The sequence below is a fragment of the Convolutriloba macropyga genome, chromosome 8 (genome assembly GCF_964194025.1).
Source record: "Convolutriloba macropyga chromosome 8, txConMacr16.3, whole genome shotgun sequence".
NCBI lineage: Eukaryota > Metazoa > Xenacoelomorpha > Acoela > Convolutidae > Convolutriloba > Convolutriloba macropyga.
Window position 1 is genome coordinate 65,346,351 of NC_134475.1, and position 25,336 is coordinate 65,371,686.

Consider the following 25,336-nt stretch of genomic DNA (forward strand, 5'->3'; position numbering starts at 1 on the left):
GTAAAGAAACTTCAGCTCGCTTCCTGGCATCTTAAGGATAAGTTATAACTCACTACTCACATTAGCTTAATAGTTATAACAAAGTTAGTTGAACAAGATAACCCGTGCTGCATTTCACCTCCTGGGCAAAAAATCAGTCACAACAACACCCATAGAAGTAACTGGGCAATCAATTTTTCGCGAAGCCTCGGGTCAAAGAGCACTCCGAATCTGCACCGTCTGAACCCTCCGAGTGATATCCAGAGAGTGATCATTTACAGGCAATAATGGTAAATTGTTTTCTTTGTTCTCTTTATTTTTACCCCTAAAGGGTGGCCCTTGGCCCTTTGCCCGCCTAGCTTCTACCGAACCTTTGTTTGGTTTTTCAGACGGACATTCAATCTCATTTTCTCACAATTCATAATTATAAATTATGTCTGTAATAACCTCAGGACATTTAAACCTATTTATTCACTGTCTCTCAGTTAGAGTAATGAAATACGTTTTGTTTTAATTTACATTAGACCCTGAAAATTTGCTCTCTTATCTGTGAAGATCAATGTTGAACGGTAAGTAAAAATATCTGACCTAAATTTGTGTGCACGAAATGGAACAAATATGTACTAGTCTGATGGAAAAGTTTCGTTTGAAAAGAAGTCAAATGTGTCGTGGGTTGCACAAATTTAATCATTCTGTAACAATTAACACTTCGTTTTGTTCATAATTTTCGCTCGAAAAATTAAACATTTATTCTTTAATTTGTTGAATTCCTAAGTTCTTGTCATCTAGTCTATCACTCAAAGTAGGAAACCAGCAAAAAATGCAACAAAAAGTTTTGCATATGAAAAAAGTGCGATGGTTGTTTTAATTTTTTAGTTCGATACGCTCACTGCAAAAAAAAAATTTGGTTCAAAAAGAGTTTTTTCAGACGCTTAGGTACTGCTGATAAAAAAACTGGTTTTTAAAAAATAACCAGAAAATTATGGCAAAATAATGCTTTGAAATGTCCGGAAAGGCAATTATATATATTCGAAGATCCAAACAACACTGCCTGATATTTAATTAATTTTATTATTATTATTGTTACTATTATTATTATAATGCCTTATTATTATTATTATTATTATTATTATATTTAATTAAAAAAAAAACATTTGACGATTTTTCAAAAAGATCTGAATTATTGAAAAGACGTATTTTTATGGATTTTTTATCCCTTCATATAATTTTTGTCATTTTGAAATTTTCAGTGCTGAATCAAAACTGAATAACTGAATTGTACATATTCAGAAAACCTCTAAAGAACTTATAGTTGACCCATTAATTACTAGCAAAACGCACCGCAAGAGTAACTAAAATTTCAATTTAAATAACATGCGTAATCACACCTCAAGTTCTCCTTAAAGTAAAGAGCCGTGAGTTCGCCTAACTGTTAGCATAGCGTCTATTAAAGGAAACTCGGTAGCAACGGCCTAACGATGAAGAGACAACAGATCCAACAATTTCATATGAATTGCATTCAAGTGGGATGACGCCAGAGTTGAAAAGGTTCAGGTTAGTAAAATTGGTATAACGCTGAGATATTCCGATGGGTAGTCATCGCTGATTTTATGAAATTCCAAAGCACTTCAGATGATCAGGCTCCTCCAGAATCTTTTTCTGCTTATTGTCAGAAAACAGATAGCATTTCTGGTCGTAATTTTTGTTAATAAAGCGCTCTTTTTTCTCAATGCATATCTAATATTGTCGTGCTGCACGCTTTCAATAAGGAAAAAAAACATAGCAGGACAAATCCTGAAATAAAATTCAAAAAATTGAAGGAAAAACATAGAAGAACTCTACTTAACCAGCAGATCAATTGAACAATGCCAGCCAAAACACAAACAAAATCATCTAAAAAAGGGAGAAACTAAAACAATCAAACAAACTAAACAAAAAACTCTGGACCCTCCGAAAGGAGATTCCCTGACCCCTGAGACTGGAAATACTCGAAAATAGACCAAAAACTTTCAAAAAACTTGAAAAAATTTGCAAAAATTAACATCATTTTGCGTGTTTGTGTTTGCAGTACCAAAACATATAGCTCCTAAAACGGTCGTAACAAGTAATTTTGTCTCGCAAAAGGCCTTCGTCAACTTTTAAAAACTTAAACATAAGACTAATCAAACAAAAAACTCAAAAAAATCACAAAAAACATGAAAAATTGCACCATTTTGAGCCCAGAAACTCCTAAAAATGACCTTTTAACCTTAAATTGAGGCCATCCCAATAGCTGCACCACTCTAAGCACTTGAAAGACTACTAACGTCCACTTTGGTCCCCTATTGAAACTTCATGTCCGGTGGGCTTTACCTGTTTATCCCGTTTTGAAAGATCAAAGTCATTGAAAAATGTGTGAACACATCTTAAAAAAACACAGTGCCCCCAATACAATTCAAATTCTTTGAATGGTAATGATTTTCAGCGCACCCTCATACTTCATTTTAAAATAATAAGTTGGCTAATCATATTGATTGATAATTAGCGGAACAGTTATGACTTTAGCATGGCTGTCTCACACATTGATTAATTTGTTGGTCAAATTTTAATGAACGATCAAAAGCAGGCTAATAAATTGGTTAGATATGATACAACCTTAAATTTTATAACTGTACTAATCTTTGATAGGAATAAGTTTATTTTAAATATCAACTACAATGCTATTTGGGAAACCTGTGGGGTACTTGACTTTTGCCCCATTTATTTACTTTAATTTGCTGAAATTTTATGGGAGACTATGTTGTTTTTTAAACATATTGCAAACTGTTCACTTGAAAAAAATCTTACGGTGTTCAGCTCCAAATTTTTCTTCTTTGATTTTTATGTTTCTTCAGTAGTTTTGATGCTCTACTTTGTACATTTTGTACCATTATTGTTAATTTAAACTATATCCTATAAAATTTTTGTTGAGACACCAATGTCGTTGAGTCCAATTAAAACAAAGTGCATATTTTTTCCGGTTTTATTCATTCCTAATTGTCACATTTTTAGAAGGCAACATGTGTTTTTGTAATATTTTTGGATCTCTTCCAAATGTTTTTCAAAATATGTAAACTTTGTGACAGTTGACATTTGTTTGCTTTCCAAAAGATTCGATGGCATTTTGAAAAAACTCTTAGATTGATCGAATGTGCATTTTCTAAGTAAACCAATAAGAACACTTTTACCGGCATGTTTTAGTAAATATTTTAATTTTTTGGGCAAAAATTAGTACAGTTATAAAATTTAAGGTTGTATCATATCTAACCAACTTATTAGCCTGCTTTTGATCGTCCATTAAAATTTTACCAACAAATTAATCAATGTGTGAGACAGCCATGCTAAAGTCTTTTCACCTTAGATGTCCGTTGGTTCAGATCCAAAGGGATTTGTGACAATTATGATCCACACAAGAGCATCGTCAATAAATTTTCTTTACAGCTCACCTCTCTCGTTAAGCAAGTCCTTAACTTGACAAGGTCCTCAAAAAGCCCAAATAGGTGGCGTTTTTCATCTAACCACTCACCCGTGAAATCAATTTTTTTCTGAATTTTGAAGCTACTTAACAGAATTGAAGTTTCTGCTATTTTAAAGCAATTTTGCGTCTTTAATTGCAATTAATTCTGATACTTTGCCTTTCTGGCGGACTTTTCTTCTAACTCCAGCACTAACTAAATCAATTATAACTCGTTGTGCGAAAGCACAGGTGTGCAAGTTTTTTTTTGTATTTTCCTGACTGTTGTTCATTCACCTTATTTAAATGAATAATCAAGTGTTTTTACATTTGGAAAACGATTCCTGGTTTTTGTTTTCGCTTGTTTGCTTGTTCTAATTCTTTATGAAATGTTTCACAAGTTAAGTGTAGACTAAATCAACTATGTCTACTCTACTCAAGGTAAAAATTGGTTAGTTTTCAATTGTGTCGAGCAAAATGATGCCAGTGACTTAACCAAAAACTTAAATATTTCAGAAATTTTTTTTCACCCGACACCACGCAGCATTGATTAACCCGTTTGACCAAATAACTTTGTCTGAAAATTATCTCTCTATCAGCTTATTTTAATTCCGGCAAAAATTCATACGAAAATTGCAAACAATTTAGAGTAGAATTGCGTTGAGTTTTCTTAAGTGATACTGTGAGAAAACGGTTCGTGTGGTAGACATTATATGGGTAGGTAATTTATGGGGGAAGGGAGATTTTACAAATTCTCAAATTCCATACTCACAACTTTTAGTCCACCTAATCAGTTTCAGAAGAAATTACACTGACATTTACATTAAGACCGCAGTCATATTTCTGGTCGTGATAACGATTTATAACGATAAGCGATACTGGTCGTGATAACGATTTTTTATAATTCAACAAATTTCATTAAAAATTATGAAATCTTATAAGATTTCGAAAAAAAATTCCAGTTCCCTTTTGATCGCATTATTATATCAACTAGTGATTACGAAATTTTTAAACTTAGCGACGAATGATTTTTCAGTTTTTTTTTCATAAAAATGACATCTGTCATGATAATGCATCACATTAAATTCTTGACCTATAAATCACATTCTTATTCAAACGTTAGGCTTGCTGGAAATTGTTTGACTGATTTTTTAAGTTATTTAATTATTTAATCAACTTGGCTGGCTACTCAAGACAGTCAGGTCAACTTAAGACCTTAATTTGGATTATAGGTCTATTCGCCGTTTCGACCAGGAAAAAAATTACACTTATCATTGACGCATTGATCTGAAAGAATTATAGATATAAAACGAATCGAAATCGTGAATATTTCCTGTTTTGTATCACATTGTTCCTCAAAATTTGTTCAATTTTGGATTTAATTTTACTGTATCGTAATTGTTACATTTTGTGAACATATGAGCAGTATTTTGATTGTAGAGTATTTTGGCGTGATAGAATCTTTGATTATATACTTTTTGTTCACAGGTGTTTTGATTAAATTGGAATTTGGGATTTATATCTGCTTTGTATGTGTGGGTGCTGCTTTGTAGCAACTATTAGTTGATTACAAATTGGCAACCTGAGGCTACATTGTAATGCAATATTCATTTTAACAATCAACTAAAATAAAAAAGAGGCTCAAAATATGATTGCTTGGTTTAATTTTTCAAATTAAGAACCGCGCCTCGATTTTCACACTTTCGTTACAATAATTAGCTTTTTTCATAAATAGTAAAAACTAAATCCATGTTGGTGAAAGTACAAAATTAGAAAATTTTCCCTAAAATTGTAAACAAACTTTTCTGATTGTCGTAACTAGATAACCACAAGATATTTTGAACCTTGAGGATTAATGGAACTGTCAGTTATTATAAACAACAAGTTAACTAGTTAACCGTTGCAGCGAAGGAAAAATAAACAGTTGGGAATAATTTAATCCCTGCTCTGCGAACGGGACTAAACAGTTTTAAATTTGGCTGGTATTGAATGTCAGTTTTGCAAATTTTCCATTAAGGTTAATTCTTTTCTGATCCTTAAATTAATCTTTATAAAGAGTGTTTAATTACCATAGCTTAACTAATTATACACGAGTTTAGTTTGCTATTTTGTTTATTAAGTATTATCGAGTATTCATTTTGAAAATAGTCAAATACCTTTTTATTAACAAGCAAGACATAATTGAATATATTTAAGTGAATCTTCAGCGCTTATCTTGTAGCTTATCTGTCAGCCAATCACAAGGCGAGAACTGCCAGCCAATCAAATTGCTTTAAGCAACATTGCTTGTGGTTCAAAACATAATTTCAAATTTATGATCTCTGCGAAGAAACTGGTTGACATTTTTTGACAATTTTAAAAAATTAATTCCCAAAATTAATTTTTATCCCAAATATTTCAGCCAACCTTTTATGTTGGGTTAATAATTATTCTGCTTTTGGTGACAGTGATTAGATTTTATTTTGGGTAGCATACCTTTTTGTTAGGGTTGCTTCAACTGTAATTAAACCTACGGGCTAAAAGCGAAAATAAGTTGAAGCGAATTAATCCTAGCTTAGTGTGCGCCGCATTTCAGTCAGTTTATTACTGGAAGCTAAAAATCGAGAAATAAACTCGAACAGCGAAGATAAAAGTGACTTTTTACTCAGCTAACTTGCTTCAGTTTTTACAACTTCCTAAAGCCTTCCAGTTAAATTCAAATAACTCGACTACACACGTCAATACTGTGAGTTAGTTATAACTAAAATAGTTATAAGAAAAACGAACCAACAACAGTGCAGCTTAATTCTTTATCATTGCTTCTCTTTCTTCAATTGCAGTATAGTTTTGCTTCAACTTCAATTTCTATTCGCTCTCTGAAAAGTAGTACTTTTCCCAATAAAAGCCTCGAAGCTAGCTCATCTTTTTTGAATTACAGGCGCCGTCCAATAGCCTCTGCTCTCTTTCTCTCTCTAAGTCGCCGGGCGCCAGTGACTTTAGCCTCTAGTCAAAGCTAGGTAGCTAATAAAACTCAGGCAGCACGCACGCGTGGTGGTGTATCTATTCCTGTTTTACCCCCTTGTTCTGTTTTCATCAGCTTATAGTATACCCCCCTTTACATCCTATATAGCTCTCGATCGCGTCTCTCTTCGAAAATATCCAGAAGCAACGTCAAGTATATATATCATCATCAAGCGCTGAAGAAGAAGAGTTCTAACTTGGTTGCAATTTGAACTATCTCAAAATGCCCGGCGGAACTTTTGGATTACTAGACTCGATGCAAGAGGTACGTATACTAGTTCTAACTTTATATACCCCCTGCATCTCTTTCCTCTCTGATTTTTATTCCTAGCTCCATATGGCGGGACATAGTTGAGAGAAAAAAGCGAGAAAGGGAATATAGTTTTATTTGTTTGTGCTTCGAGGTTTTATAGACCTCTGACATACATATAAAGATCTCATTTACTATGCATAGCGCCCCCGAGGTACCACAGACATCCCGACCATGCATCACTCTCAGCCATTGACTGGACGACTTCAGAAAGAGTCCTTTTTTTCCTCTCTTAATTTTGTGACTTCATCTGATCGTTCAAAACAGACTTCCGTCTTGAAAAATTTTGCTGTCCTCAGCCACATTAAAACCACACCGATGGACATAGTTACCAATTATTACGTTTTTTCAGCGGTTATTAAAGTTTTGTTAAAATTTGGTAGGTAGTTTTTTGTTTTTATCATTCAAAAATTATATCTTTCCATAAATTTGATGAGTAAATGAGGGTTCCGCGCATTTTGTTGTAGCAAAAACTTAAGTTAAAACATATTATTTAGCATCATTGTAGAAATTTTAAACTGTAGAAAAACGTGCAAATATTTGCAATTACAATTTTTAAAAATTATTTTCTGTGAATAAAAGTTACAATTTTTAAACATTCGTCATTTACAATGATGCATTTTGGAATAATTTCGAATAAATTTGGGGAAAATGAAAACCCGCTTTTCGTTTAGGACAGAGTAGACTTTGCTCACAGAAATGCCCTTTCACAGCTTACGAATGGCAACTCGGGTCCCTTTGGGGGTCGACTCGGCGGGAACCCTACGGCCACCACCGCCGACTTCCAACCCCCCTACTTCCCCCCACCCTACAATCTGGCCGCCCAGCAAACAGCTGCGGACTTTTCACACCATATGGCAAACACCGCTGCAGTTGACCCGTACGCAGCTGCGCATCTCAATCAGTTACATCAGAATCAGTGGAATCAGAGAACGGCAGTTAGCAATGATCCCCTCTACATGCACCAGAGTATGGCAGCCGCAGCCCAATTTGCGCCCGGAGCGGCAGCTATGAGACGTCCAGACTTGTTTGGAATGCACACAAATGTCGCCAGTACTGGGACTGCGGCGGGGGCCCATCACATCAGCCCGGACGCAGCCAGCGATTTGTTCCTACATTCCGCAGTGTCCGCCGGCTTTCACGCAGTTGACGACGCACAGGTATAAAAAGTTTAATTATATGCATATGTGTATACTTACTAATTTTTTGAAACACATTATTTGTGCTTTGTTTTAGCCGTGTTCATGATTTCTCTAAAAATTTGTTAATTTACAACTTTCATTTCTAGGATTACAACTTTTCATAGACGACATAATAGAAAGTTGTAATTTTACAACCTTTCCAATTATGAATTCAACCCGGGTATAGGGTGTACCCTCCCTGTGGACAGAAATTTTGTTTTCATAAGCTTGTGTGAACAAACTGATTATTGTTTTCTTCTTTACTGATATTAGTTTACACAGCCTGATATTAGGTGGAACTAGCTATTACAATTTAATCAAAACTAGCAGGTCCGTAAAAGCAATCTAATTAAACCTTTTTTTCAAGAACTCTCTAAGAACTTTGGACGAACAAATATGCGCATCCCAATATTAATTTCACTGATACAATTAACGAAAACTAAAAATTGTATTAGATCGCGAAGTAACTAAAAAATATCCGGCAAAATAAGGAAAATGAGCGCGATGGTAACAAATATTAAGATTAGGCAAAACTTCTAAACTTGTATGTATTTAAATTAAAGTTTTGTGTTCTGTTCTGATGACAATGAAACATCCGACTAACATCCACAGAAACTCCCTATAAAAGTAGGGGATAAATCCAACCTGCGTTGGCGGTAAGCTAAAAACTTCTTTAAGCATCTTAAATCAATAACAGAACCTCCGATATACTTTTAATAATTTAACTTTGTGCAAATTCCACCTCACATTCGAAAGTAAAAATGGTATTTGAAAATGCGAAAGAGAAAATCGTGAATACAAAGGCAAACAAGTGTCTCAAAAACCTAGATCTGTCAGCCAAAGACATTGCCTGAAAAATGTTGGTGGAAAGCAATTAACGGATAAATTGTTCAATCGTGAGTGAAAAATCGCAAAACTCCCCAGGCCAACAAAACCTACTTCGCAAAAAATGAAACATAAGCAACTAACGTCGGGCGAAATGCTCTCAAACAGCCGGCAAGGCGTTGGCTCCGTCAGTAGCTAGCCACGGTTTACTGAGGCTAGCTTTAGCTTAATTGAAGGGGCATGAGGTGAGCAGAGGGGTGCACCGCAGCGGGGGGGGGCAGTAGGGGTGGAGGAGGCAACAGTGTGTGGTGGGAGGGGGTAATGGCGGTAGGTAGATCTTTGGCTGCACGGGGCCCTGAAGAATGTGCAGTGCTGGGGATTGGTAGGCGGCTGATGAGATAACTGAGCTGAAAGGCTCTAAGAGGACTTAATACTCACTGGCCGCAACCTCTTTATCTCGTTTCCGAGGACGAAAAGTAAAATGTGTCGAACGAGAAATTGGTGAAGCGAACAAGCATAAAAAAGACCAAAATGATTAAGATTGCTACAAATTTTGTTTGAGATAGAGTGTGAGAGATAAAACGTGAACGAGAAGGAGAAGGAAAGGAACCCCAACCAGCACAGAAAGAGATTGAAATATTTTCTATGATGAGATTCGACTCCGTAACTTCCAGTTTTCTAGCATGATTAGTAATTAAATCGTATAGAAACTGAAAGTTTCGAAAAAAGATAAGTTTCCAAATTTCGCAGCAGAAAAGATGTTTAAAACCATTTTTTTGTCTCTGGAGCTCTGTCAGAAAACTCATCTGCAAAACCTAAAAAAATTCGTTTCCAGTAATCATTGTTAGACTCAGAAAAGGTCAAAAACATTCATTTTTTTTAAATTGCAAACTTCAACAAAGTCATGCTAAAACTTCTCATATTAATATCTTCAGAACCTTTTCAGTAACTAGAGAAAATCCAGTATCCCTATTTCAAGCCTTAAATAGTTTCAGTGGATCATAAAGACCCCTAAATTTTGAACACCAAAATAATTTTCTGAAAACTCGAAAAAAGTTAAAACTTTCTCAGGAAACTGCTAAAACTCGAGTGATTAAAATATTTATAACCATTCCATTAACTCCAGATACTTTTCAGTAGCTTATTGTCAAACCTTGTAGGAAGTCCTTGGGCCCCGAAAAAACCAAAAAAATTCAAAAAATCTTTAAAAAATTAGATTTGATAAGCTAATATCAAATACTAGAGGAAGTTCCTTGGCTCTTGAGACTGGAGAAACCTCAAATAAATAATAGAACTTTTCACAAAAACTTGAAAAAATGGCAAGTTTTATTTTAAAAAATTGCCAAGATTTGTGATATTAAAAAGTTGAAAATTATTCGACGGCCAATAAAAATTCTCCAGTAACTTATTATTTAACCATAAAGGAGGTTTTCTAACCCCTGAATCTAAAAAAAACCTGAATAATGACCTTAAAATTCGTGATGTTAAAATCTTGAAAAACATTCCACTACATCCAGAAACTATGCAGTAATCTTTTCTCTAACCCTAGAGGAGATTGCTTAGCTCTTGAGACTGGAGAAACCTAAAAATTGCAAAAAGATTTTAAAAAAAAACTTCGAAAAAAAAGCGAGTTTTATTTAAAATTGCTTAAATTTTTTGATGAAAAACTGAAAACTGTTCTCTGTCCAGAACAAAAACTTTTCAGTAGTTTATTATTAGAACATAAAGGAGGTTTCCTTACCCCTGAGGCTGAAAAAAACCTAAATAATGACAATGAAGGTCAAAACAATTAAAAACTGCAGGTTTTGTCAAGAAAATGTTTAAAATGGTGATTTTCAAAAACATTCCATTACATCCACAAACTATACAGTAACTTATTATCAAACCCTAGAGGAGGTTCCTTGGCTCTGGAGGCTGGAGAAACCTAAAAATTGAAGACAAAATTGAAAAGAATAGAGTTTTATCAAAAAAATTGCTAAATTTGTGACATTGACAATTATTCCCTGGCCAACAGAAATTTTTCAGTAGCTAATTATTAAACTCTAAAGAAGATTTTCTGACTCCTGAGGCTAAAAAAAACCTAAATATGACAATGAAGGTCAAAAAAACTGAAACTGAGTGTTTTGTCAAAAAAATTCTAAAATTCGCGATAAAAAAAACTTGAAAAACATACCATTAATTCCAGAAACTGTGCAGTAACCCATAGAGGATATTCATTGGCTTTTGAGGCTTGAGGAACCTTAAAATTGGAAAAAAAACTTGAATAGAGTTCCAACAATTGAGAAACTTTAAAAATGACAAAAAAAATTTCATGTTTAGTCAGAGAAATGCAAGAATTCATGGAGATAAAATCTTGAAAACTATTTCATTGCCACTGAAAATGTTTCGATAACCTATTAACAAACCCCCTAGAGAAGGTTCTTTATCTCTTGAGGCTGGAGAAACCAAAAATTTAAAAAAAAACAGAAAACTTGAAAAAAATTGTGACAATTAGTACAAATTTGCGTGTTTTTGCTTGGAGTATTAAAACAAATAGCCATTAAAATGATCATAAGAAGTATATATGTCTTGCAAAAGATCTTTACCACCCTTATTTTTAGACTGGTCCAACAAAAAATTCGAAAAGTAACAAAAAAAAACACAAAAAATGTAACATTTTGGGCAAAAACTCCTAAAATGACCTTTTAACTTTAAACTACGGCCTTCCAAGTAGCTTCTCCACACTAAGCACATGAAGGACTACTGAACGCAACTAATGGCCTCTAATGAAACTTAATGCCCGCTGGGCGCTATCTGATTATCCCGTTTTTAAGGAGGAAAAGTCAAATGAGTCAAGAGAAAAAATCGGTCAAGCAAAAAATTGCATAAAAAAGACCAACACGAGCAGCAAAAGACCAAAACCAATTAAATATAGTAGTTTAATTTCATGTGTCCGCAACTAACAGATTGTCAACAAAACAAAGAAATCAAAACATAAACCGACTAATGTCGGAAGAATTGCTCTCGAACGACAGGCGGGTGGAAAAACATTTGACCCCACCGGGATTCGAACCGCTAACCTCCCGCTTCATTGCCATATGCACTGCAAACTGTGCTATTTGGCCCTTAAAATTCCTATTATGCGACCAAGTTTATATTAGCAACAAGAGTGAGCAATAGAGATCACTCAAAAACGAAGAACGAAAGCGTGAAAAAGTAACTTGAGATGTCAAAAAAATTCTAGAAGAAAAGCAAAAAATGGTCAAGCAAAAAAATTTGGATAAAAAACGACCAACACGTTTTTAATAATTGCTATGAACTTCGTTCAGGAGCAATTAATAAAGCCCAAAATTAGCAATACCCTCTTTTTGGTCTGTTTCTAATTGACATTTTTTCGATGAATGACTTTTCTTGCATCCCTGTTTTTTTTGCGGCGCTTGAACTTTTTGAGAGCTGGATTATCGGTTATTGACTCTTTTCGCATTTAGGTCAACGACTCTTTTGTAGTCTGCGCTTTTTCGGACATTGACCTTTTACGAGTAATTTTTTCGGTCATTGATCTCTCGCAATCTGCCCTCTGAACCATGCTGCTCGAGAGCTCTTAAACATGCTCTTCGATAGTTCTTAAACATGCTCTTCAGAGGCCTCTTAAACATGCATTTTCGCCTTATGTTAAACACGGTGCCTTATAAACTGTCATACATTTAATATATAGGATTTTAAAAGTGTAACCGATATAAAGGTGGAATATTAGGTGGTTATTACAATTTAAATACAATATTTAAAATGTAACCCCTATAAAGGAGGAAAGATTACATTTAATTCATATCACAGGCTAGAAATGTTTAATTAAATTTCTTTGCAAATTTTCTGCAATTGTTTTGGTTGATTGCTCTTTTTTAAGCGTAAGCAGATCAAAACATCTGTGTGATAAGAGTTTGAAGGTGAAAATTGTAAGGCCACAAAAGACACAGAGGCTGTGAAAATATTTTGTTTCAAAAGGTGTGAGTTAAATAATTTGGATTGAAAGATAGGTAACTGAATTAGATTGGAAATTGTTTCAACAAATGTATAATACTAGAAAATATAAACTCGATGGGGCTTGGTCAAACTTGTAGTTTTTGTGCAGTTTCGGTAACTTTTGTATTCTTGAAATTCTCTAAGGAAAAACAGCTGCAATAATCAGAATTGAGCGTGCAACGCTTGATCACCGTCCGCGAATAAAAATTATTGCCCGTCGGTTGATCAGAATTTAAACTATATTATACTCTTGTTAAATTATACTATATTAAACTTTTTTATATATAACTAGGTAGCGAAATTTTTGAAAAAGCTAGGTTGGAGAAATTTATTTGTTCAGGGTCTTTGAGTTTAAAATAATTTGAGTTTTCAATTATCTACCTTGAGTGAATTGAATTTGAGTAGTTTTCTTCTAGAAAAACAAACGAGCTCCTAAAAATTGTTTAATTCTTTCTGAGCTCCACAGAAACAATTCGAAATTGATAAACGTTTTCAGATATTTTCAGTGAAAGTTGCTTTTTGGTCAAACTAAAGCCTAATGTTCAATGAATTATGGCATTTAAAAAGAATCAAAAAATTTCGCGCTTGAAATAATTTTTTAGAAAAAGTTAAAAAAGAAAGACAGCAGTTTTTGGTTACTACTGAAAGGTATTGAACTGGTGAACTAGGCAGCATTCTGGCTTCCAGTACTAACTAATTTTCCAGTTTTTCCATCATTTTCATAATTTTTGTCACAATAATCAAAACTGTTGATCAATTTACACAGTTTGTTAATAAGGAGAACAAATTTTTAATCGCTTGAGCAACATATCAGCTTCTGCAATATTAGAAAACCTTTTCAGCAGCTGTTCTTACCTTTTTTTTGTTTTAATGTTTTTTTTAATGTTTTTTCGGCTAAAGTTAATTCAAATTTTAAATATACGTTCCATATTCTTACATTGTAAAGCTGGTTACTGCATTTTTGTGCGACTCTTTCCATGTACGCTTATACACTCACTTGAGTGAAGTGGGGATATTTGAGTTGAAGTGGATTGAGTTGAGGAGGGTGTCTGTGTGCCCTGAGCCCGGCTGTCTTCACCTGTCACCAGAAGACATCCCGATCTCTCCTCTTTCTCTTTCTCCATTTGGCATCTAACCTCCACCAAATCAGCTCCTAATTAGCCCTCCGAGAATGTCACTATTATTCCTATCCATCTATATTATAACTTTCTTTTCTAATATTTTGCGAATGTCCTTTAATGTTGCGTTCACACTAAAAACATTTTTGACTTTTTAATGCGAAAGAAAAACATGTTAACGCAGAATATTTTTATGAAAAATTGTCATATCTTTCATTTTAAATGATAATTGAAGTCAAATGAGCAAACTTTTCTGATAAAATTTCTGACAAGTTGGTCGAAATTCTGTACCGAAGTACACACCTTTTTCCATGTTTTAAAAATGAAGTTTTTCTTCCATCGGCGATAATTTTTCCGATCATCTGCCGAATTCACCCCTTATTGGGTTTAACGTAATACTTTTGCCCAGAATTTTGATTTTTTTCAGATCATTTTTTGGTGAATTGATTGCGGACTCATCATAAAAAAGCTCTCCGATGTGATTGGCTGAGCAATTATGTGGTCTGTAACTATATGGCAAGTGACGGAATTTTTGCATTAAAAAGGTTAAATTTCTGTGTGTATGAGATTGATGTTTAAGAAAGAGATATAGAGTGAAAAAGTAGAAGAAAAAAGTGACTTTGATAAATTGTCTCTGAATGGGACTTTTGTTTCTGCCCCGGGATTCAGTCTAAAGCCCAGAAGCTCAATTTGTTTTTAACAGGGAATCAACGGCGTTTTATTCCTAATCAATCTTTTCTTTACGAGAGAGGGAAGATGCAATACACTTTTTAAAATTGCACAAATACTATCGTCCCATGAAAATCATGGATTTTATTCGAGCGACTTTTCATTTTATGATAACTGTGTTAATAACTACACATATTGTGTTTAAACATTTTTGTTTGAACAGTTCAAGAATTTTATAATTTTCGCTCAGAAAGAAAAGTGTTTAATTTAAACCATTTGAAAAAATTTCACTTTTTCGCGCTCTAACAAACGTTGATTGTTTACAGCCACATAGACAGTTTTATCAAACGTTTCCTTTAAAAAGTTTGCTAAAACAAGAATCAAAATATTGAAAAGTTTGATACAATTTTTAATTTTGGTAAAAAGTCAATCGGAACACAGAAATTAGGTCTGCTTATTTTTAAAGTTTCCTAATTTGGCTTAGTGTTTTCTAGAATTTTGTTAAAAAAAACTTCAAATTTTTGTTATTATTGCATTCTTGAGAAATATTTTGGTTAAGCTTATTTTTATTCTATTCTCACAAAATATATCGAATGATATGACAAATATCGAGATTTTTATTCTGCACCTTTTTTTCAAATAATTTCATATTTTTTCTTTCTATTTAGGTCATATGAATTATTCACAGGTTTTTGATTTCGGCGCAATTCCATAATCAATTTGTTGCAACAGAACTTTTTTTAAAAAAAATGGAAAATTTTTACATTTGCGTCTTTGTCTAACCGTCTCTTTTCCTGTCTCTGTTTCTATGTGTGGCTGTTTCAAATTTATGGCACTCAATCTCCTTCCCATTTGCGTGTAATCCCCCCAGTAAATAACAGACAATTCCACAAATAACATCCCAACACTCCCCTAATCGGGGTCCATAAATTGTGGCCGCTACCCACGACAATTACAGGTTTAAACCATCCCATCCCCTCTATCCTTCCATCCTCCCTCTCTCATCTATCCCCCAAAACAACAACAACAACTGAATAAAAACAAAAACAAATCCCAAATCATTTCTACATATATTTTTTCTCAGCCTCTGTCGCATTTGTATCAAATTTTTATTTTTAGTAAGATTTTTTCACTTTTTCCATAAAAACTGAAAAAAAAACTAGAAATTGACAAATTTCAAAGCTCTCAGAATTTTGCGCATCTGTTTATCTGATAGGTGGATTCGAAACTTGCCAAATTCCACTGAGCCCACAAGTTCGAACTATTCAACGCAAAAAAAAAATATGCTAAGCTCCAGTCATTATATCTACTTTCAACCATGTGGATATAAACCCTGGCCCTCAACCATTAAATAAAACGTTCACAGTGAAAAAAAACAGATACTAAAAAATAATTTGCTTCAAAATATCGTAAAATTTTAACATAAAGAACATTGATTACAATTTTCTGTTCTTTAATCGCTAACCTAAGTACGAACAATTGAGCAGAATAATTGTATCAGTTAAAACTGATGATTAATGGTAACGATTAATGAAATTTGTATGCCTTAATTTCTCCTCAACCGAACTTACATGTGTGTCTGTGAATATAATGAGACATGGAATCAGAGAGCCCAGTTTGATTGCGGAACCCAATTGTGTTGTGTCATAAATCAACCCCAATTCACCTGCACTAAATTAGTACAGCAATAGGAGCAGCACCCCCTTTCCCCAATGTCTTAGCCCATAAAAACTTGACGTTACCCAATTACGTTCACACTATCAATTACTCACGCTGGCCCAAAACCTCTGAATTATTAAAAACCCTTTTCAAACTCAAATTGTGCCCCAAAATCTCTTTACTAAATGAATGCAGCTTTATATGCCAGCGGGATTTTTTTAGGTTAATGTAATCAAGTTTTTGCATTTTTATTGGGGTTTTTCTTTGAAAAAAAATTGATGGATTGCTCAAAAATATTTACCTGCATAAAAATTTGCAAAATGTGATCAAAAACAAGTTCATGCAATGTGTCTAAGTACATCGGAATATTGAGATTAAAATCAATTTTCAACGAAACCTTTTTCCGCTTTTTTCAAAATATTTTTTTTTCAAAATTACATGTTTTTTCATTTTTCTCGATTTCTCGGTTTAGTAAATAAAAACTGGTCCTCACCTTTTCTTATTGAATTTTTTTTTTTTCAGAAAAACGGATGAAAATCATTTTACGAAAATATACGACCGGTTTATATGAAGCATATTTCTCGCTCGTGAAAGAAAAGGCAAAAATAAAGAAAAGGCAAAGCAATAATTTTTAAAAAAATTATTTTTCTTTTATTCAAAGAATGAGTGGAAACAATTATTTCTCACTCGTGAGCTAATTTTTAATACGTAAATTATTAGTTAGTTGTCTAGTTTATGACACTGTGGGATTTCTCAACAGAAATTTTGCGATTAGGCGCCGCTTAAATTTGAGCAGGACGTTTGTTCGTCTTTCGTTTGCCTTAATGAACCGCTTTTTCCATACTTCCCTTTCATAACTTGGGAACGCCCGGGGCGCAGTAGCAGAGACTGAAGGGGGAGGGGTAAAAAACAATGCCCAATAATGTATATTTGTATAGGTACAATGTGTATGTACATGATCATACTACTATCTATCTATCTATCAAAGATGGGGAGGAAAATAGCGGAGAACAATTTATTTGAAATTTCACATATAAGTGAAAAGATAAAAGAGGGATGAAAATTATTAGTTTTCCATTGTAACTTTGATTTGTGTAATCTTTTTCGCTCCATACTGGGGAGTATGTTTAAAATACTATCTCTGCTCATCATTGTTCTGCTAACAAATGAAAGTCATTCATCTTATTATGTCTGTAATCAACCCCATCAATACAACAATCGGATGAACAAATTCAAGAAAACTATTTCAAAAAGCATGGAAAACATATGGAAATATTTTTGAGTTAATGAATTAACCGTTTGCTAGCTAAAGTCTGGTAATTACTGAAAATTTTCAACTAAGGTTAAAAAATGTGATGACTGTTTCAAATTTGCTGACCAAACTTTGAACTTTGCTGATAATGAGAAACTGAGCTATTTAAAAAATTCTCAATTCTTTTTTTTTGAAAAAATGATAATTTTCAGCCTGAAACCAAAAATTATTGGTAAATAGTGCCCTAAAAAAACTTGATGACCAGTCATTTAATGGCAAGGAAATACTGGAAAAAAATTGAATATATATGAAAAAATCAAGTTGCCGAATTGAAACAGATTCATGTTGATTGTTTCAGAACGGACTGTTGGCTGACGAAATGAACAACTTTCTCTCAAATGACCCTGGAAACGTAATCAGAAAAGGTAAGCAAACATCAAATTCGGCGCGGGTTCGAACCCCAGTCACTACCTCCATGAATTTCATTCAAAAATTCGCCTGTAACTCTGCATCTGGCATATTACACTTTTCGGTAGAGCTTGCCACAATTTTTTACTAATTTTATTTAAATTGAGAGACCCATTTTTGCTCAATTTTTTTGGGTACTAAAGTTATCGATCTAATTCCTGATAGAGTTCGAGGTCTTTTTTGGTTGATGAAAGAACTGTTATTGATTTGATGATGCCATATTGTTATTGTTGTTGTTTGGCACAGGTGGTTGTTGTATGTCAATTATGTCTGGCTGACTGAAAAGTTTCGTCACTTAGGTGTCCGTGTGCTGTGTGTTTGTTTGTGTGACTATGATATGACAGGACCCTTAGGGTGACACAACACACAACAGTTTAACTGTTGCTGTCACTGTGTGCAAACTAGACACTAAGTCTAAATGGGAGGTCGCTTTAACTTTGTCTTTATTTTTTGCGTTATTCTGACCAACTTTTGCTTTAAGCAAACGTTTTTGTCGTGAAAAATAGCTTTTGAAAGACTGAGCTAAATAAAATAAAGTTAGCCAAGCGCAGATGTTTTGCTGGCGTCTTTTTTGCTTATAGTTTTAATGTTTGCCATTTTTTCAGCTAGAGTGGCTAATTTAATTATAATTGTATAATTGGTTAATGAAACTCAATTACCGCGGTAAGCAATTACTGGGTGAGTTTTATGCAGGTAAGAGCAGTATGATAAATAATAAAAGAATGAGAGTAATTTTAATCTTATGTTTTCTACTCACCAAAACACTCTTACCAAAAGTTTTTCTATGACGGCGGTTGAAACGCATATTACCATAAACTAATCAAGCTATAGACCAGGAGTAGCCATGCGTTGAGAGAGTACCACACTAAAAGAGCTCTTATAATGGCATTAAAGAGCAGTAATACATAAAAATAAGAACGTAGTTAACAATGGTCTGTTTAGTTAATCGTTCTCTTAAAAAAACATCATTTCATGGCACCTCATGTTGAAGCAGAGAAGCTTTCTGGCTCCAAAACTCTTCAACTTTCATTCACTTACAATCAAGTGTACATGCAAGCCAGCCATTCGTTGCTTGAAAACATAGTCAAGTTTCACTCGATTGTTAATTCATCTTATACCACTTTGTTGATAAAATCAACTCAAGCTATGCTAAAACTACAAGTCGCCTGTTTTATGAGGTCCCCCCTTACGCGCTCATCAAGTTTTTCAGCCCCCCTCGGGCTAAGTTAAATAACACATGACAGCTTTCTGCTTGCTATTTCCTTTCGGGCTATGACTAAAATCGAAGTTTTTTGAGTCGTTTTGTGATCTTTTAATAAACTAATTGAGGTTTTTGAGATAAATAATCGCAACATAATTGCTAATTATTGTTTTTCTATCGCTCTAACTTTAAAAACCCGCGGGCTCAGCTCAGTCTCAAGTTAACTGTAATGAACATCAATCTAAATATTAAGAAAAACAGACAGTCAGTTTCATAAATTAACTTTTTTATTACTTAGCTAATAAATCATTCCTCATAACAATCAATTAATCGAAGTTATCCTTTTTTGAGAATTTTTCCTTAATTGCTTTTCTTTGAGAAAAAGTTAACACAAAAATTAATTAATTGAGTGTTATCATTTTTAAAAAATTATCAAAGAATAATGTCATTTAAAAATTTTATTAAAAAACAAGCACGCTCAGAACGTGGCTACCCTTAAAAAAACTTAAAATGTAATGATTGTTGTTCTAAACTTATGAAAAAGTGTAAAAAAAATAATGACAATTTTGTTGTTTTGGATGTTCTGTTAGCCGACCCGACCCAGTGTAAAAACCATAGGAGGGTGAGAGGGTGAAATTTTCCCCCGAAGCAGTAAATGTGCGTGAAAAATATTTCAGTCGAGCGTGAAGAAGAGATTAAATAGGTGTGACTTTTATCTAAAAGTATCCCGCAAGAACTTGTAAAACATTGGATGATTCTTGTCAATGAGAATAGGGCTAATTTCGAAAGGAAAGTGGAAATTTTTATACGGGTGAGTTAAGGAAAAATTGGGTACGGGTGTATTTTTTTGTGTTCAATTAGGGGTTATGCATGACAGATTTCTGGGGTGGATGTCAGATCTACCTGTCATTGATAGCAGGGTAAAAATAAAGGGAGGAGGCTAGGGGGGAGGGGGGTTAGAATTGGATCCCGTGTGTCGTGAACAATTCCTTGTATCCATAGTCTGAACAAATTAACCTGGGAAGCAATTAAGTGTCTAAAATATACACGGGTAATTGTCAACAATAACAATGGAAGTTACAATACGTGTGAATTTGATACAATTAACAAGTAACATGCATGAATGGATATCTCTTTCTACCCGTCGAGGGGGGCACGGATGATAAAAAAGACTGTTTTTTGACTTTGATTCAATTACAAAAGGAAGATTGAACCGAGGAAAGTGATATTATTGAGAAAGATTATTTACCCAACCCCCAATAATTACACTGACAAACTTCGAAAACTGAAATTTAGTTTATGTCTTTTCCGCAACTTCATTTTCAGATTAATTTTTTACAAAAATTGGGAAAGATTTTTGCGAACATAAAATTTTTTGTCATAAATTTCCTTGGGAAAATTTTGTACTAAAATTGCTTTTTTTGACAGACAATTGACACGAAACTGTACAAGAATCTCATAACTATGAGTTAAGATAACAGTTTATTGAATTTCGCCCTTGAGATGCTCGAGGTTTTCACATCAATATTTCTGGCCAAAATTTATTTTAAAAATATGCCCAATGTTCTTATTAAAAATTGGCGGCGACATGGTCAATAATATTCAAACATAATATCATTTTTTACCTCGCGATAATACTGCTGGTTCATAGACGACCCCTCATTTGCAAACCAAATCAACCCTTTCATTTAAGACTTTAATTGACGGGAATTTTCGCTCCCGAAAGAAATGGACGAGACTGTGAATTTCGTGCAAAGTCTTGGAACTATCTCATACACTTTTTTAATACTGAACCGTCTAAATCAGCACTGAACAGACTTAAAGAGCACTGCACAGAATGTTTCAATTATGAACACACCATTTTAGACCTTCGAAGTATCTTTTTAGGAAAGTAAACCATTGCCATAGATTTATCATAGGCATTAATTGGTTATTCAGAATTCGAAGCAAAATCTTTTATTAAATAGTCGGCATATATCAACTGTGTTTCAGCGATGAAGGCGAAACACGACCCGGGTTTCTTCAAAGACGGTTCCATGGCTTTTGGGAACCCGAGTGGGGTGGTGACTGGTGGTCCCGGGGGAGGGGGCATGTCTGTACCTACAGATGTGTTCTGTTCAGTGCCCGGAAGACTGTCCCTTCTGTCCTCTACCTCCAAGTACAAAGTGACAGTTGCAGAAGTTCAGAGGAGACTCAGCCCCCCTGAGTGCCTCAACGCATCTCTCCTCGGGGGAGTCCTACGAAGGTTAGAAAAAATTACATTTTTGGAAGGGGGCTCAAGTCAGTCTTCCTAATTATACCCCCCCACACACGAAAGTATAACCCCCTTATGGTACAAAAACGGTATTGGGGGTATGGGGTATATGTCCGCAAAACTGCGGGGCATAAGCAAATTTGGAAGCTTAAGACTACCTGTAGTATAGGTTACGTTTTTCTAGCATTTTTTGAATTGCTTGAAATATTTTTTCTGCAAATTGTAAAGTCAAGCACTGTATTATACTTTTTCAATTAGAAAATTACTAATAGTCAGCCCGACTTCACATAGTCGATGCTGCAAATAGCTTAAAAATAAGTTACAAAATTTGACTGTTATTTTTTTGTCTAGAGATCTATGTTCTATCATAAGCTTTTCTGTCAATTATTTTAATGAAGGCTTGTCTGATTTTGTTTTTTTCTGGTTCGCTCTCTTCTATCTCTTAAATTGACTTGCCTATAGTTTCGGGCTATTTCATCAAAGACTGTTGGCCTCAATTGGAAAATGAGATTTTTCATATTTTCCTTTGAAAATCAGAACATTTCAATATGTTTCATGGGGCTTTTTGGGCACAAAGAGGGTTTCAGGGTTAGTCCGGCCGGCTGGGTTGGGTAGTGAATGAGGGGAAGTGTAAAAATTACTGGAGGATTCGTTGGCTTACAATTGGAAGCCAGTGCGCTTTAGCCCGGAGTAGAAAAACTGGGCTTTTCAACCGATGGGTGACCAGTAGGTGCACACGTGTGACCCGCGGGCACTCGCATTGTGCGCGTAAATTGATCACATTGATTGAGTAATAGAATAAATTAAAATATCTCAATTTCGCCCCCAGACATCTCAGGGCTCTTCAAGTTAACCAAGAGCCTGTCAATAGGCCTGATTAAAGGGAAACAAGAATATCCCCCACCCCTCCTCCCCACAACCCCCTACGCCCCACATCAATGCGCATCCATACTTTTGTTCATACTCCAGCTATTTAAACACACTTACATGCACAGCATTCCGCTGCAGCAATCTTTTCCCTAATTTTTCCATGATTTTCGCAAATTCTTCCTTATTTTTAACTTCTTTGATTTGGAAAATGAAGTATCTATTACGAACAAAGAAAACAGTTTGAGAAAAAAAACTAATAGCATTTAGAGTTTAAAAACAAGAAAAGCTCATTGTAAAGCCAAAATTGGTCGTCTTATAGAAGGGAATTTTCGGATGTGATAAATTGAACAAATTGATCAAATTTTCCTTCTTTTCACGGGAATTTTTACCCGAGGCAACTTTGGGAGAACTGCTTCGTTCCCTTTTCTTTTCATCTTTGCATCAATCTGGATGTGGTCGAGAGGTTCCCCCTTTTAAACATCTAAGTGGGGGTATTACAACTCTACTTAAATTACTACTCTTAACAAGTAGTCTTTCCTTTTTCTCCAGTCTTATGTTTTCCTTTGCCCACTTAGCTGACTATGACGCTGTTTATCTAAACTGGGCAATCTACCTAATTCAGTTGTAATTCTGGGGTGTCTTTTTAGCCTTTTAAAGTCCCCTTTTTACAGATATGTTCATCATTATAGAGCTTAACAGGAACCGGATATCTATACAAGCGGGGATTGATAGCGCGATATAGTCACCTGTTATTTTAGGAGTAAAAAGGGTGAACTAATGGGTGGGGAGGGGGAGGGGGAGGGCGTGATAAAATGTTAGCACAGAAGCACTAACAGTAATATTCTAATCTAGTAATCTTTTACAAGCTCTGGCTACCCGGGTTAGAATTGTTGGAATTTATCTTGTGTTCTGGCTTTTATCTCTCTCTGGTTTTCAAAGTCCACTTAATTTGATCACTTTTCTAGTCTCTCTCTCCCTCTTTTCAATCTCTTCTCTTTTGGGTCTAGCGGTACCCTTGGGCTAAATCGTGTCCATCCTTTCAATCAAATTAACAATATCGCTAATTGAACACATTTTCAGCTAACAAACATACTTTAGAGAACTCTTAAATTGGTTCAATATGTGTTCACAATAGTTCACTCAAAAAGAATGAAAAATATTAAATACACGCTTAGTTTGTGAAAACCTAGAACTTTTCGAATTATTTCACAATTGTGATTGAACAATCAGAATGATTTAATTTTTGAATGAACCTCAATTCAAATTTTTGCGGCCGTCTCTCTTATTTTCAAACTTTTTGTATATTTCTGTTAGCGTTAAAAATTGGAAGTTTTTAAAACCCACTGCGCCCGAGGAATGGGGTACTAGAGTGACATCTTAGCTATTACCAGGAATGAAAATTAAAGTATTAATTTTCTTCTTAGAGTGACATTTTAGCTATTATCAGAATTGAAAATTAAAGTATTATTAATAAAAGCTGATGAAAATTGAATTATGCAACTAAACGAGCAACGGACTACTGTAAAAATTACTGTGAAAATGGCCCAGTACTCGACTCGAAACAGCATCTCCTACTTTCAATTCTAACGGGCTAACCGTTGCACCAACTGGTCTTAGGCTCTCGAACTTGGACATCTAAGCTCTTATAGCCCATTCTCATGTTCTTTCCAGTTTCTCAAAGCTTTATTCCTCTAGCCAAGTATACGTTGAACAAGTAGAGCTTCTGTTCCAAGCTATGGCGAACTTATAGTACGTACAATACACGCTTCGTTGTTTTTTCAAACTTTCTCAATTAACATTTTTTTCTTTCAGGGCGAAATCCAAGAATGGCGGCCGACTTCTTCGCGAGAAATTAGAAAAAATAGGCTTGAATCTCCCGGCTGGAAGACGAAAGGCAGCTAATGTGACCCTTCTGACGTCACTGGTCGAGGGGGAGGCGATACACCTGGCCAGGGACTTCGCATACATCTGTGACACTGAGTTTCCTGCGAAACCTCTGGGTGATTGGGTGGCCAGACAGCACTCGGAACAGACCGAACACCTCAGTCGCAAAAACATGATATTAGCCACTAAGTAAGTCAAGATAGATCCTTCAGCGAATACATAGAACACCATGTATAAAATAAAACAAAATTCATTGCAGAAATCTACATATTTTGTCGAAAAAAATCGCAATTTATTTAGAAAAATTAACCCATTAATAAAGTACAATTATCGTCTGTATCACAATTTTGTGTGATAAGAAAATTGTGACTGGCTACAAAAATCTCATTTTTTGTTGAAGATTTGGTTTACATTTCAGGGTTGCAGTTAACTTATTTTTTTTTTCTTTTCTGATAAGTTTCGAAATAAAATACAGTTACCGAGCGCTGAAAAACACGATACCAATGACGTATAGATTACTAATATCTGCTGACTATTTTAGGCAAGTGTTAAAAGAGTTCCAGGATATCTTGAGTCAAGACAGATCTCCTCTGGGCAACACCAGACCCAACCCCATCCTAGACCCCGCCCTCCAAAGACCCCTCACCAACTTCAGTCTCATCACACACGGGTTCGGAACCCCCACAGTTCTGGGTGCGGTGGGCGCAATCAACAACTACCTTAATGAACAGCTGAAAGCTCTAGAGAAACATTACGGAAAGACCTCAGAGTCGCCCAACATCAACTGTGAAATATCACCCAGTCAAAAAGACGACCCTAAGTAACTTTTTTACACCCCATCAAAAACTTTCTCAGAAGTTCAAGAAAATCAGTTACACTGCCTTGTTCTGACGTCACGATTTGTGAGAGCTGAAAAAGTTTTGAAACGGACTGAACTTTTATTTTACTCAAAGTTGCCGCGATATTTGACAAATACAAACTGAAAAAACTTTGTCTTGTTTTTTGACACAATTCAGAGAGAATTCTTCTGTTTTGGTGCTATAAAAAATAAATGATAACTATAGATGACACAAACCTTTAAATTTTGTCTTGTTCGGCAGTTTTGTTAAGCAGGACATTTAGTGCAATATCTACCGATCACAATTAATCATTGCAAGTGTCTACCGATACCGGCGAACTAAATCGATACTTTCAA

At 34.7% G+C, this 25,336-nt stretch overlaps 1 protein-coding gene across 3 annotated transcripts; it reads left to right on the top strand.

Annotated features, from left to right (window-relative positions):
- Window positions 1-25,336, top strand: LOC142344924 (transcription factor AP-2-epsilon-like). 3 transcript variants are annotated; one of them, XM_075397008.1, is made up of 6 exons: window positions 1-269; window positions 7,436-7,921; window positions 17,823-17,889; window positions 21,126-21,378; window positions 24,070-24,330; window positions 24,683-25,336. In XM_075397008.1, the coding sequence occupies exons 1-6, from the start codon at window positions 267-269 to the stop codon at window positions 24,963-24,965; spliced, it is 1,353 nt and encodes a 450-aa protein (XP_075253123.1). In that variant the 5' UTR covers window positions 1-266; the 3' UTR covers window positions 24,966-25,336. The 3 variants fall into 3 exon arrangements, with proteins under 3 accessions (XP_075253123.1, XP_075253122.1, XP_075253124.1); XM_075397007.1 differs by lacking the exon at window positions 1-269 and adding an exon at window positions 5,782-6,716; XM_075397009.1 differs by lacking the exon at window positions 1-269 and adding an exon at window positions 5,782-6,716 and having other exon boundaries at window positions 7,475-7,921.

Bases quoted from the DNA above. Each gene is read 5' to 3' on its own strand.
- LOC142344924 (XM_075397007.1), top strand. From the start codon at position 6,675: ATGCCCGGCGGAACTTTTGGATTACTAGACTCGATGCAAGAG. The intron at 17,890-21,125 runs GTAAGCAAACAT...ACTGTGTTTCAG, and splicing joins TGGAAACGTAATCAGAAAAG to CGATGAAGGCGAAACACGAC. The intron at 21,379-24,069 runs GTTAGAAAAAAT...TTTTTCTTTCAG, and splicing joins CTCGGGGGAGTCCTACGAAG to GGCGAAATCCAAGAATGGCG.